Source organism: Mustela lutreola, chromosome 2 (genome assembly GCF_030435805.1).
Source record: "Mustela lutreola isolate mMusLut2 chromosome 2, mMusLut2.pri, whole genome shotgun sequence".
Taxonomy (NCBI): domain Eukaryota; kingdom Metazoa; phylum Chordata; class Mammalia; order Carnivora; family Mustelidae; genus Mustela; species Mustela lutreola.
The window spans coordinates 9,897,286-9,908,856 of record NC_081291.1 but is presented as its reverse complement, the minus strand read 5'-3'; the positions used below and the strand labels follow the sequence as shown (position 1 = coordinate 9,908,856).

The 11,571-nt window shown below is 50.9% G+C and overlaps 1 protein-coding gene across 1 annotated transcript; it reads left to right on the top strand.

Annotated features, from left to right (window-relative positions):
• Positions 1 to 395: 395 nt before the first annotated feature.
• On the top strand, positions 396 to 9,988 carry ASF1B (anti-silencing function 1B histone chaperone). The gene is made up of 4 exons (XM_059160221.1): positions 396 to 1,705; positions 6,546 to 6,661; positions 8,218 to 8,394; positions 8,777 to 9,988. Exons 1-4 carry the CDS (start codon positions 1,597 to 1,599, stop codon positions 8,981 to 8,983), a joined length of 609 nt encoding a protein of 202 aa, XP_059016204.1. The 5' UTR covers positions 396 to 1,596; the 3' UTR covers positions 8,984 to 9,988.
• Positions 9,989 to 11,571: the final 1,583 nt, after the last annotated feature.

Genomic DNA, 11,571 nt, shown 5'->3' with positions numbered 1-11,571 from the left:
GGGTCCTGGGATCGAGTCCCGCGTCGGGCTTTCTGCTCAGCAGGGAGCCTGCTTCCTCCTCTCTCTCTGCCTGCCTCTCTGCCTACTTGTGATCTCTCTCTGTCAAATAAATAAATAAAATCTTTAAAAAAAAAAAAAAAAAAAAAAAAAAAAAAAAAAAAAGAAAGAAAATGGAGGTGCACCCGTAAAACGCATGGGATTTCGAAGCCTTGGTACTTAGTAAAAGAATGCAAGGTACCTCATTTGTATTTCTTATACCCATCGCATGGGGAAATAAGATCTTGGCCACACTGGGTTAAAGATAACATTAAGATTCGTTTCATCGGTTTTGTTACTTTTTTTTTTTTTTTTTAAACGGGCTTACTAGAAAAATGTGAAGAGAGAAATGGGGCTCGCGTTCATTTTCCACTGGTCGCGGGCAGGAAGCAGAGGATGGGTCCAACAGGCGCCTGGAGTCTCCCAGGCAGGGCGCTACGGCGGTCCGACCCTGGCTACGGGGTGCAGAAAAGTCTCTAATTGTATTATGCAGTCACGAGTCAAGTCCGTGAGTTTTCCACCGTCCCGTTCACGCGGCGCGGAGACGTGGCCCAGGGAGCTGAGTGGCAGAGGCCGGACTTCAAGTCCCCATTACGGCGCTGTCCACCTGAAACCTCCCAGCGGCCCTCAAGCAGGAGAGAGCGGGATTCGAACCAGGCCCGACTCCCCGGGCCCGGGCCCAAGCCCCAGGACGCCGCGTGAGCGCTGCTCGTCTCCCCTCAGGAGTGTGACCAACGTTCACAACGGACTCCCCCGCCGCTGGGCCTGAGAAGCCCGGAGCCCTTTAAAGAAAGTGCCGGCAACGCTCACCTGCTGACAGAGGCCAAGGCAGCAAACGCTCCTCCTCACCCTCCTCACAATTCAAGCACGCCGGCGGCCGACTTCCGCTCCTCTGCCGCGAATCCCTAGCTAAGTATTCGTCTCCTCCCGCCCCGCGACCAACCCAGCCAATCACCTCTCAGATAATCTGCATCTGCCGGGCCGCACGCCTGCCTGCCAATCACCGCGGGCGCCAGCACCGCCCCTCCCGCCCTCTTAAGCGGGTGCCGCGCGCCACCACTAGGCGGTTGGCGGCGCTGCCCTCCGCCCAGACGCGGCTCCCGGAAGGGCGGAGCGAAGCGTCGGCCCCGCCGGTGCGGGAACCTTTGGGATTGGTCGAGAGGAGCCTCGCGCTCTGCCTCCGCCCACCCCTGCCCTAGACATCCGAGTCGGAGACGCTGGGGATTGGTTCCCGTTGGGTCCCAAGAAGCCAAGAAATGGTTCCGCCTCCTTCGCGCATCCCGGAAAGGGAGCTCCCTGGATTGGCCCGAGGAGTCCCGGCGCGCGCCGACCCGCGCCCCAGGATTGGCTGAGGGTCTGCTCGCGCCGGCTGAGAGCGTTGACGGTGATTGGCCGGAGGGTGGGGCCGGCTATTTGAAGGAGGCGCGCGGACCAAATACGCACTTCAGTCGGCGGACAGAAGAGGCGGGAGCGGCTATGGTAACGCTACCGCGCTGACCACAGAGGACTCAGGCGCGGGCTTGGCCCCAGCTGTGGCCTCTGCCGCAGTCCGGCAAGGCGATGGCCAAGGTTTCTGTGCTGAACGTGGCGGTGCTGGAGAATCCGAGCCCTTTCCACAGCCCCTTCCGGTTCGAGATCAGCTTCGAGTGCAGTGAGGCCCTGGCGGACGGTGAGGCTGGGCCTGTGTGGAGATTCCCCCCTCCCCCCGGCCAACCCCGACCTCCCGCGTGAAACAAGCCCTTCCAGCCCTGATCTTTCTCCTTCCCTTCCGTTCAGCCCCAGCCTTTTTGTGGAGATTACCCCGGACACCCTGCGGCCAACCCGATCCCCTCCCCACGGTTACTCCCGTTTCCTGCGTGGAGACCACCATCCCGCTATTTTTTTTTTCTGTGGAACCCCTCCTGGGCACCTATTTCCTATGTAGAGACCCCAGTCTCCATGCTTTAACGTGCAGTCACCCCGTGTTCCCCAGGCTACCTTCCTTTTTCCCCAGCGGAGCCCCTCCGTCACCCTTTATCTCTGAAATCCCATTCCCCCGTGGTAAGACCTTACTCGCCCCCATCTCCCCATTTGTCTCCCGGTAATCCCCAACCCAACCTGCTGATATTTAAAACAACCCCACCCCCACTCACTGCTGATTGTTTTCTACCCCCAAAGCACATACCCTAGAACCTGGCTTCCCACCTCCTTAGCCTGCCCCAATTTTCCATTCTTGGGCTCCACCTGGGGAGGCATGACAGGTTTCCAGGTCCGGTCCTTCAGGATAACTTGGTCTTCCCAGCTCCCGTTCCTCCTTCCTGTCTGCGCGCTTGGATAAACACATTCATATCTGAAGGGTGGCCTAACCAGGCAAGCATCACCCGGTTCCCACTGTCTGCCCACCAGGTCCAGCTGGCCTACTGTAGAAATTCTTTCAACCTTTTGGTGGTTTGATGGTCTGACCCAGTCTGGGGGGGGGCGGTGGGTCAGGCTGAACCATGACAGTCTCTGGCTTCAAACAGTCGGCTGGGAGGTCAGAACTTTTAGTGCATCTTTTCCAAGGTGCTTTCACAGATGTACTTATTCATCTGTGTGTTATAAAGGCAGACATGGCTCTCATCTCACAGATGAGAAGACAGGAACCACAAAGAATGAAAGACCTTTCAAGTAAAGGTCTATAAAAATCGAAAATCTAAGGTTGCCCGGGGACTCTTGGCATCACTTTCAGGAGGAAGTACCCCATTAGACAGATTCTCCATTTGGTGGTTAAGGAAGAGGCAGCCTCTGAGGAGCTGGAGATTTGTGAGGTCATGGTGTGCTAACTAGCACCTCTCAGTGGTAGTTGGGTGGTTTGTGGGGAAAAGCCAGCCACTTGGATTAGTTTGGGGTTGCCAGAATTCAAGATGTGTGTGCTTTTGGGCTGGGCCAATAGATCAGTGTCTCTCAGTTTCTCTCCCTTTTAAATTAAGGAATCTACTTGTGACTAACTATAGAATAAGCCCAGTTAAATCCTTTCTGGAACAAGGCAGGGTGTAAATAAATAATTAAAGTGTAGAATGACATTGTGGAATAAGAATTTAATTTTAAAGCCAGGAGGAAATGTAAGGAGCTAATAGGTTAAGGGATTCACAGTTCCCAGAAGGCAGGAGATCAGGTTTCAAACAGCCTGTTTGTGCTCCTTGCATTTAAAAAGGGTTGCATAGTCATTATCTAGTACGTCTATTCCTAGGAAAACCTCTGCCTGTTACTTTACTAATCTGTTTATAGACTCAGAGCAGGAAAGTCAAAAGTCAGCCTGCTGGTCATTATTTTTTAATAGAGAGAAATGGAATGACTTCCCCAAGGTCCTAGAAGTAAAAGTCTTGATGCTGGGTCTATAGAAGCACTGACACTAGAGTTTGTCTCTAAGTTGAGTCCAGAGTTCTCTACCTTGGCTATGACCTGGGAAAGAAAGATTTCATCCCTTATTTTAGAAGTGGAGCATAAATAAGACTGCCCATAGAATTTATTCCCACATTGGGACACTCTCAAAAGAGAATGAAGGGGTGCTATTATTAATTACACCCAGATAATTAAGCTTTTGCTCAGAGAAATCCAAGTCAGAAAGCAAACTCTGGCCTGGAAATCCAGACTCTGGTTCTATCCCTAAGGGTTGCCCATGACTTTGACCTGCCACCTTGCTTTCTGCCTCTTCCTAGCCTTCTTCCCATGGAGCAGAAAGAATAAATTTCCTGCCTCCCAAACATGGAGGGGGCCTGGTTTTAGGAGTCCCTCAGATTCTGGAGAAATCTCAGTCTTGTTACCTTGACACTGGCAACTGAAGGTGCAACAAAAGACCCAACCCCCAATTAGTGACTGGCTCTGTTTCCCAAAGGCTCCAAGCCCCTTTGGTTCTTTTTTCTTCTCAGCAACTGGAAATAGGTGCTTCCAAGACTTCAGTCCACATTTAATACAGTAGGTGTGTTTTTCCTCTTGTATTGAGAAATTCAGCAGCAACTGTTTGAATAAGTCATGGAACCAGATGTTCTTTCCCACAGCTAACACTGTGGTCAAGCCAAGATTCATCTATATGATTCTGAACAAGGGCAAATAACAAACAGAAAGAAAGCCTACTAGATAGTTTTTGTTTTGTTTTAAGGCAGGAAATATTCTCCAACTAGTTCAAAACGATGAAGTTTTACATGCCTTTTATCAGGTTAGTTTTGGTTTTGTTTTCGGACCTAGTGGAGGAGCATGTTGTCAACTGTTCGACTGTGAAGTTAGGACATAAAGACAAAATTGAGTACTGTCCAGTTACCCTTGAAATTGCCTAAAAAGTTAGGTACACCATGACGCGTGTGCAGCCGCCTCCTTCTTCTAAAGGATGGTTATATTAAAAAATGGAGGGGTGACTGGGTGGCTCAGTTCAGCTCGGGTCATGATCTCAGGGTCCTGGGATGGAGCCTCGCATCAGGCTTTCTGCTTGGCGGGGAGCCTGTGCGCCAACCACTACACCACCACCACCCCCCAGCCTCTCTGCCTACTTGTGATCTCTCTCTATCTCTGTCAAACAGATAAATAAAATCTTGAATAAATAAAAGTAAAAATAAGAGATGGAGCAACTTAAGTATGCTTCTCCTTAAAACGCCTAACAAGTTTAAGATGATCCAGGTTATAGGGCCTTATTTTCAAGTATCTGCTGCCTTCTGCAGATGACTTTATCATCTCCTCTAACCCCTTGAGTCAGTATTTCTCTATGGTCTTCAGTCATTTCTCAGGTTTCTTTTGGCCTCTCTTGAGGGAGTCATTGTGGCCCATTTGCCTGGCTGCTGGCCCAGTGCGTTTTATTGGGGCAGCACCCACACCAGTCTTTGTTTAGGTTTTGCCAGTGGTACTGAATACCCAGTGCCTGTGACCCTCACGGGACCTGCTCTCCTTCAGTCTTCTTTTTATCTTGCCCCAGCAGATTAGTTAAATGCACACATATAGGACTCCCCGGTGGGGGCGGGGGGGGCAAGGCTGGGAGGAAAGCTACCAAAATAGAGAGCTATGTTAGAAAGGTAAAGACAGAGTCATCTTGGGTTTTGTTCATCCAGAAACATGTTCTGTTTAGTCGTGTCACTCCTTGTCACAAAGGTAAATCAGTAAACTTAACTGGTCCCTGCAAATATTAAGAGACTGGGGGGTTTGAATCCCGGTGAGCTTTATGGTCACTATGCCACAGACCCGCTAGGGACCCTGAGTAGAAGGCCTAGGTGATGCTGCAATGGGAAAGGAAATCAGTGTATCGAGGAAGAGCATGGGGCTCAGGTGACAAACCTCCATAGCTGTGGCCCAGCATAGCAGTGTTTCCCCAGTTGGATGCTGTTGTGGGACACTGAACCAAGAAACAGGGCAACTTCAACAACAGTTTGCTTCCTGTGAAACTCATAGCTTGTGAAATTTCCGCCGGCTGCTGGAGCTGTAGGTTGTGTAATTTCAAAGAACCTAAAATAAGTTGCAGGTCTCCTGCCAAGGTCCCCTGTACTAGCGTGACCTTGCCCCTGATACACTTGGACCTTCTGCAAGAGGCAGCGGTCACCGGGAATTTCCTGTGCTTGCTGGGCAGGATCCTTAAGCACTTTTCCTTTCACCTTGCTGGAACCTACTCAGGGATGAGATTCCCCCTACTGGATGGGATACAAGCAAGTTGGGGTTCATAGGATCACCTACAATGCCACATTTGTTGACCAAGTCACTGTCCCCCAAACATCTGAGAGTAGGCATGAGTTGGTGCCGGAACTGGAAGACCTGGGGGCTGGCTGGCTCCCTCAGTGGCCTCATCTTCCCCCTTCCTGCCTGCTGGCTCTCCTACTGGATTGGAATCTGCTGCCCTGCCCCAGTTGTCGAGGGATCTATTCAGTTCGGTGGCACCGGTCCCTGTGTGTGAAAGAGGATGCTGCTTCCTATCCCAGGACCCAGTGGGCAGGGCCCTGAAATGGCCCAATTCCCTGCTCTTCCCTCCTCAGCACGCCTCTGTCATGTGGCTCCTAATTCTACCTCTGCCATACGGTTCACCCTCAGGCTCTGAGATCTCTGAGTTTCCCCAGAGATGCAGAGTCAAGGTCGTCTGGCAAAGCTAGGCTCACGGGGAAAATTTCCCCATTAGAAGCCAAGTTTCATACCCACTCCAATGTTCAGGCTTGTGATGCCTGGCACTCCATCTCCAGCAGATGTCAGGTATTCTTGAGAATAAAAATCTTTCAGGGGCACCTGGGTGGCTCAGTGGGTTAAGCTGCTGTCTTCGGATCAGGTCATGATCTCAGGGTCCTGGGATCGAGTCCCGCATCAGGCTCTCTGCTCAGCGGGGAGCCTGCTTCCTCCTCTCTCTCTCTCTCTGCCCACCTCTCTGCCTACTTGTGATCTCTCTCTGTCAAATAAATAAATAAAAATTTAAAAAAAAAAAATCTTTCACTATATTAAGTATCTGTCTACAACTCACATGAGAAGACCTTCCTCTGCCTTCATGCTGCCCAGCTATTTAAAATCCTTAATTCCCCATATCCTTACAGATCTAGAGTGGAAGATCATTTATGTTGGCTCAGCTGAGAGTGAGGAGTTTGACCAAATCCTAGACTCCGTGCTAGTTGGGCCCGTCCCAGCAGGGAGACACATGTTCATCTTTCAGGTAAGAAAGACAAGGCCTGAGGCCTTGGCACCTGGAGACATCCGATTCTACCTGAGAGCATGCAGTGTGGTTCCAGGGTCAAAAGTTGAGGTTCAAATTCTGGCTCTGCTTTCAAGAACTCTCTGACCTCTCAGAAATACTTCATACGTTTCCCTTTTCTCCATTTCTGTGTCATAGTTGTCACCACGAGCCACTGATTCATAGTTGATTCTCATTAGTCGTGGCAGTTACGTTCTATAAGGTCGCTGCAAATGCTGCATTAGCTAATTCGTGAACACCACACCATTGCCCGTGGAAGAATACAGGGTTAGGTTCTTGCGAGTCCTATTGTCGGTATAGTATGTCAGTACATAATCTTATTTCGCGTGTTTATATTGAAAGACACCTTATTTAGTATTGTTGGCTCATTGATATTGAACTCCCTTCCAATAGCACTCTAACTCATGCCTAAACAAAGCTTATCTAACACATACCTTCTCCATAAGGCTCATCATCACCTTGCACTAAGCACTATGCTTGCTGGCCATTCTGAACAGCAAGGTCACCAGGGCGCCTGGGTGGCACAGTTGGTTGTGCATCTGACTCTTGGTTTTGGCTCAGGTTATGATCTCAAGATCATGGGATCAAGCCCTGCACTGGGCTTCGTGTGGTGTCTGCTTGGGATACTCTTCCCTCTGCTCCTCCTCCACTTCCCCGTCTCGCTAGCCCTCTCTTTCTCTCTCTAAGATAAATAAATATTTAAAAATAAATGAATATTTAAAGATACTAAAAGCCAAGGCTCTGCTCAGTCCTCCCCTGCCTCCCACTGTGCTGCTCCCACCCCAGTCCAAACAACCTCATCCCATCCCCTAACACCTCACCCACCTGTAGCCAGGCCACCAGCAAGGCAAGCCCATCTGCTCCAAGCCATAAGCAGGGCTGGCCTCCTGAGCATTCAGCCCATGCAGCCATACAGGGCCCAGCACCTGGTCTAATAAATTCTGCTGTCGCTGGCTAGAACTCAGTAATTTGTGAATAAGGGATCCCATGTTTCATTAGGTATTGGTTTCATTTTGTACCAGTTATGTAGCTGGTCCTATCCATAACAACACACCCCAAATCTGTCTGCCTCTGTTCCTCTCCTTCCTGGTCTAAGATGCTCCAGGGTGACTACGGTTACCTGCCCTCCTCCCATCATAACCTCACACCCTGCCGGTCTTTACAGACCACAAGAGTGATACAGCACTTACCTCCTGCCAAACATTCCTTCTCTTCCCCAAGCCCTTAACTGGCCCAAAAGGTCCTGGGTGGCCTAGTAGCTCCCTGCCTTATCCTATGCCACCCTCCCCTCACTCACTAGACTCCTCAGCACCATTTACTTCCTTGTGGCACTTGTCACACTGAGCATTTTATAGGCATTTGCAGGATTGATTCTGTCTTCCCCACTCGATTAGAAACTCCCGTTGGCAGAGACCATACTTCTGGCTCAGTAAATATGTGTTGCTTGAAAATCATTGTTAACTGGGGGAGGTGTGGCTGTGTGATCAATGCTAAGGCATGGGTTGTGTTTCCTCTAGGCTGACGCCCCCAACCCATCCCTCATTCCCGAGACTGATGCTGTGGGTGTGACCGTGGTCCTCATCACCTGCACCTACCATGGACAAGAATTCATCCGTGTGGGCTACTACGTCAACAACGAATACCCCAATCCCGAGCTGCGGGAGAACCCACCCATGAAGCCAGACTTCTCTCAGGTGGGGCCTGTGTCTGCACTTCCTGCTTCAGACAGGCTGGCTCCTTTGCACCTGGGGGAGTTGAGTCATTAGAACTGGGAGCCAAGGTCGCTTCTTAAGGTTTTCAAGTCATGCTCAGATCTTGCAGCTCCAGACTAGAACCAGAGAGAGAAAGGTCTTTGTTTCTCAGAAGCACGCCTTGCAGAATTGAGATTAGATAGGCCTCAGCCCTAAGTCGTGGTATATAGGCGCTCCTTGGAGTTCTACCCATAGTTGTTGATGGTGATGGAATGAGTAAGCTCTATTCTTCCTGGCCTTGGGGCAGGGGCTGGGGGTGCCCCAGCTCCGTGGGAGTAATGACAAGGCATGCTGACAAGGCTTGACATTCCTCTTTCTGCCCCAGCTCCAGAGGAACATCTTGGCCTCGAACCCCCGAGTGACCCGATTCCACATCAACTGGGACAACAACATGGACAGACTAGAGGCTATAGAGAACCAGGACCCTGCCCTGGGCTGTGGCCTCCCCTTCAGCTGTGCTCCTATCAAGGGCTTGGGTCTCCCTGGCTGCATCCCCAGCCTCCTTCCCGAGAATTCCATGGACTGCATCTAACTGCGGGAATCCAGGCCCTACCTGGGCCCAGCCAGGACTGCGGCCAGTCTCCTAGCACATCTGGAGAGGTGAACTTGGCCTCCTGGACAGTCCCATGGAGGCCATCTGGAGGGCTTTGAGGCTATCAACTATACCCAGGCCAGTCAGACGTGGCTCTGAGGAAGGAAGCAGGCCTCAGGTCTCTCCCAACCCTGACCCAGAAGGATCATCTTACCTCTACTGCCCAGGCCTGTAAGAAGCAGGTACTTCAGTTTTTAATTCTTCGCGACTTGTGTCTTTTCTCTCTTCCACACACACTTTATAAATTCCACCTGCAGGCCTTTGCACCACCATGCTTCTTTGAGTACCATTGACCCAAAGCCCTTACCACAGACCTCCCTGGCCTGCCTTGAGGCTTTCTTGGTCAATCCCTGGCAAGGCTCCAGCCCTGTTGAGCCAAAGGCTCTGTCATTCCTGTCCTTCCCCAACATCTGAGCAAATCCACCCCACTTTTTGGAGTCACAGGCAAGAAATCTTCGTTAAAAGGTATGCTTGTACTCAATTTCTGTCCTTCTCCCAGGACAGTTTTTAGGTCTTTCTAATCCAACAGCCTCTGGAAAACTGTTCCTGCAGGGGTGTGCTCAGCTCATGCTGAGGAGTGATGGTTGACTCTCCTCAGTCACAGCCACCTTCCCATCATCTAACTGGATCTGTCCTTCCCTGGAGGCTGCCATGGTGGGGAGATGGCATGTTGGAGGAGTCTGCTTTGCTCAGTCTGCCTCAGTGTTGGCATCAGGGCCCCTCTGCCTGCCTTGATCTACCCGCTGCGAAGACCTCGTGCTCTTACAGGCAAAGGAAACTGTAGGGACCCTGAAAACCTCTCCCCCCCGACCCAACACCATACTTCCCGCAACACCCTGTTCCCTTGCTGCTACGTGGATGCTATTGTGATTGCAGTTTGTATATTAAAGGGTTTTTATATTAAATATTTTGGTTGATCTAAAAATAAAAAGCACTTCATCTAGACTGATTCTGCTTTTGTCTTAAGTGTGCTGAGGCAGATTTCATTTCTCCTCATAATGTGGTGAGGGGGCTCTTGCCCCAGCCACTGGGCTGACTGCCCTTTGTCCCCTTGCTCAGCTCCTTACCCTAGTCTTAATTGGTTACATAATTGTACTCCAGACTGAGGTTCAGGGAGGGGTTTTTCTTTGTCAAAAGTTAAGCAACGCAGCTGTTCTGGATAGAGCATAACCAGTGATTTTTTAGACTTTGACCTTGACCCACAGAAAGAAATTAACATCATGCCCCAAGGACACACAAAGCAACACTTTTATTAAATTTTACTTAACCTTACTTTGTCACCACACAGCCCAGAGTAGACTGCTTTGGCCGGTGAGCCATTTCTCCATAATTCAGAGAAGTGCCCTGACTCTTCCCTCCTAGAAACTGGGAGACCTAGGAACATGGGTGCAGACAGCTGCTGGAAAGTGTGTGGACTGTATAGGTCGACCTATCGACCTATTGGCTTATAGACCTGAGACCAACTAGCTCCTGAGTCAAGATAGCTGATTCATCCGGCCCCCTGCTCCCCTTGGCAAGTTCTGTTTTGGGTCTTCTACTTCAGTGTTTCTCAACTGGGGGTCCTTTGCCTCCGGGGCACATTTAACAATGTCTGGGATCTGTTTTGGTGGAGGTGAGGGAAGTCCTACCCACATCCAGTGGGTAGAGATGGGATGCTGATAAAACTGTTGTGCACACACAGGCCCCTCCCTCACCCCCAACAAAGAATTACCCTGCCCCAAATGTCAGTAGCGTGGCCTCAGGCTGTGTTTTAAAAGGGCACCCGGGGCGCCTGGGTGGCTCAGTGGGTTAAAGCCTCTGCCTTCGGCTCAGGTCATGATTCCAGAGTCCTGGGATCGAACCCCACATTGGGCTCTCTGCTTAGCAGGGAGCCTGCTTCCTCCTCTCTCTCTCTCTGCCTGCCTCTCTGCCTACTTGTGATCTCTGTCAAATAAATAAATAAAATCTTTTAAATAAATAAAATAATCAAAGGGCACCCAGGGGCACCTGGCTGGCTCTGCGTGGAGCATGGGACTCGATCTCCCGGTTGTAAATTGGAGCACAACATTAGATGTAGAGATTACGTAAATTCTTTAAAAATGAAAAAAGGACACCCAGAAAAAAGAGTCATCTTATTGCTCGGGGAGGGCAGCTTCCCTTCGTGTTGCCTGAAAGGCATCCTCAGCCTGGCTGTGCCCCAGATTCCTCATCTGTAAAATGGGAGTGATGATAATAGTACCTCCGTGATAGGAGTGTGGTGCAATGTATTTAACAAGTGCCAGCTCCTACTACTGACGCGCACAAACCCAGGATAGGTCCCCGGCAAAGGGATGGCATAGAGCCCCCTGCCAACCACCCTTTACTCCCTGGGCGCAGCATCCTCCTGAAACTGGCTGTGGTTGGAGGAGACCTAGAAGGCTCCTCGGCCTGGACTCTGCTGTCCTGCGTCAGGCCTTATGAATGACGATTGCCGGCGGCCTGGCGACCTCTGACCCGAGGCGCCCGCCGCGCCCCTCCCCCACTGGCAGGTGGACGGCGGCTGCGCCGGG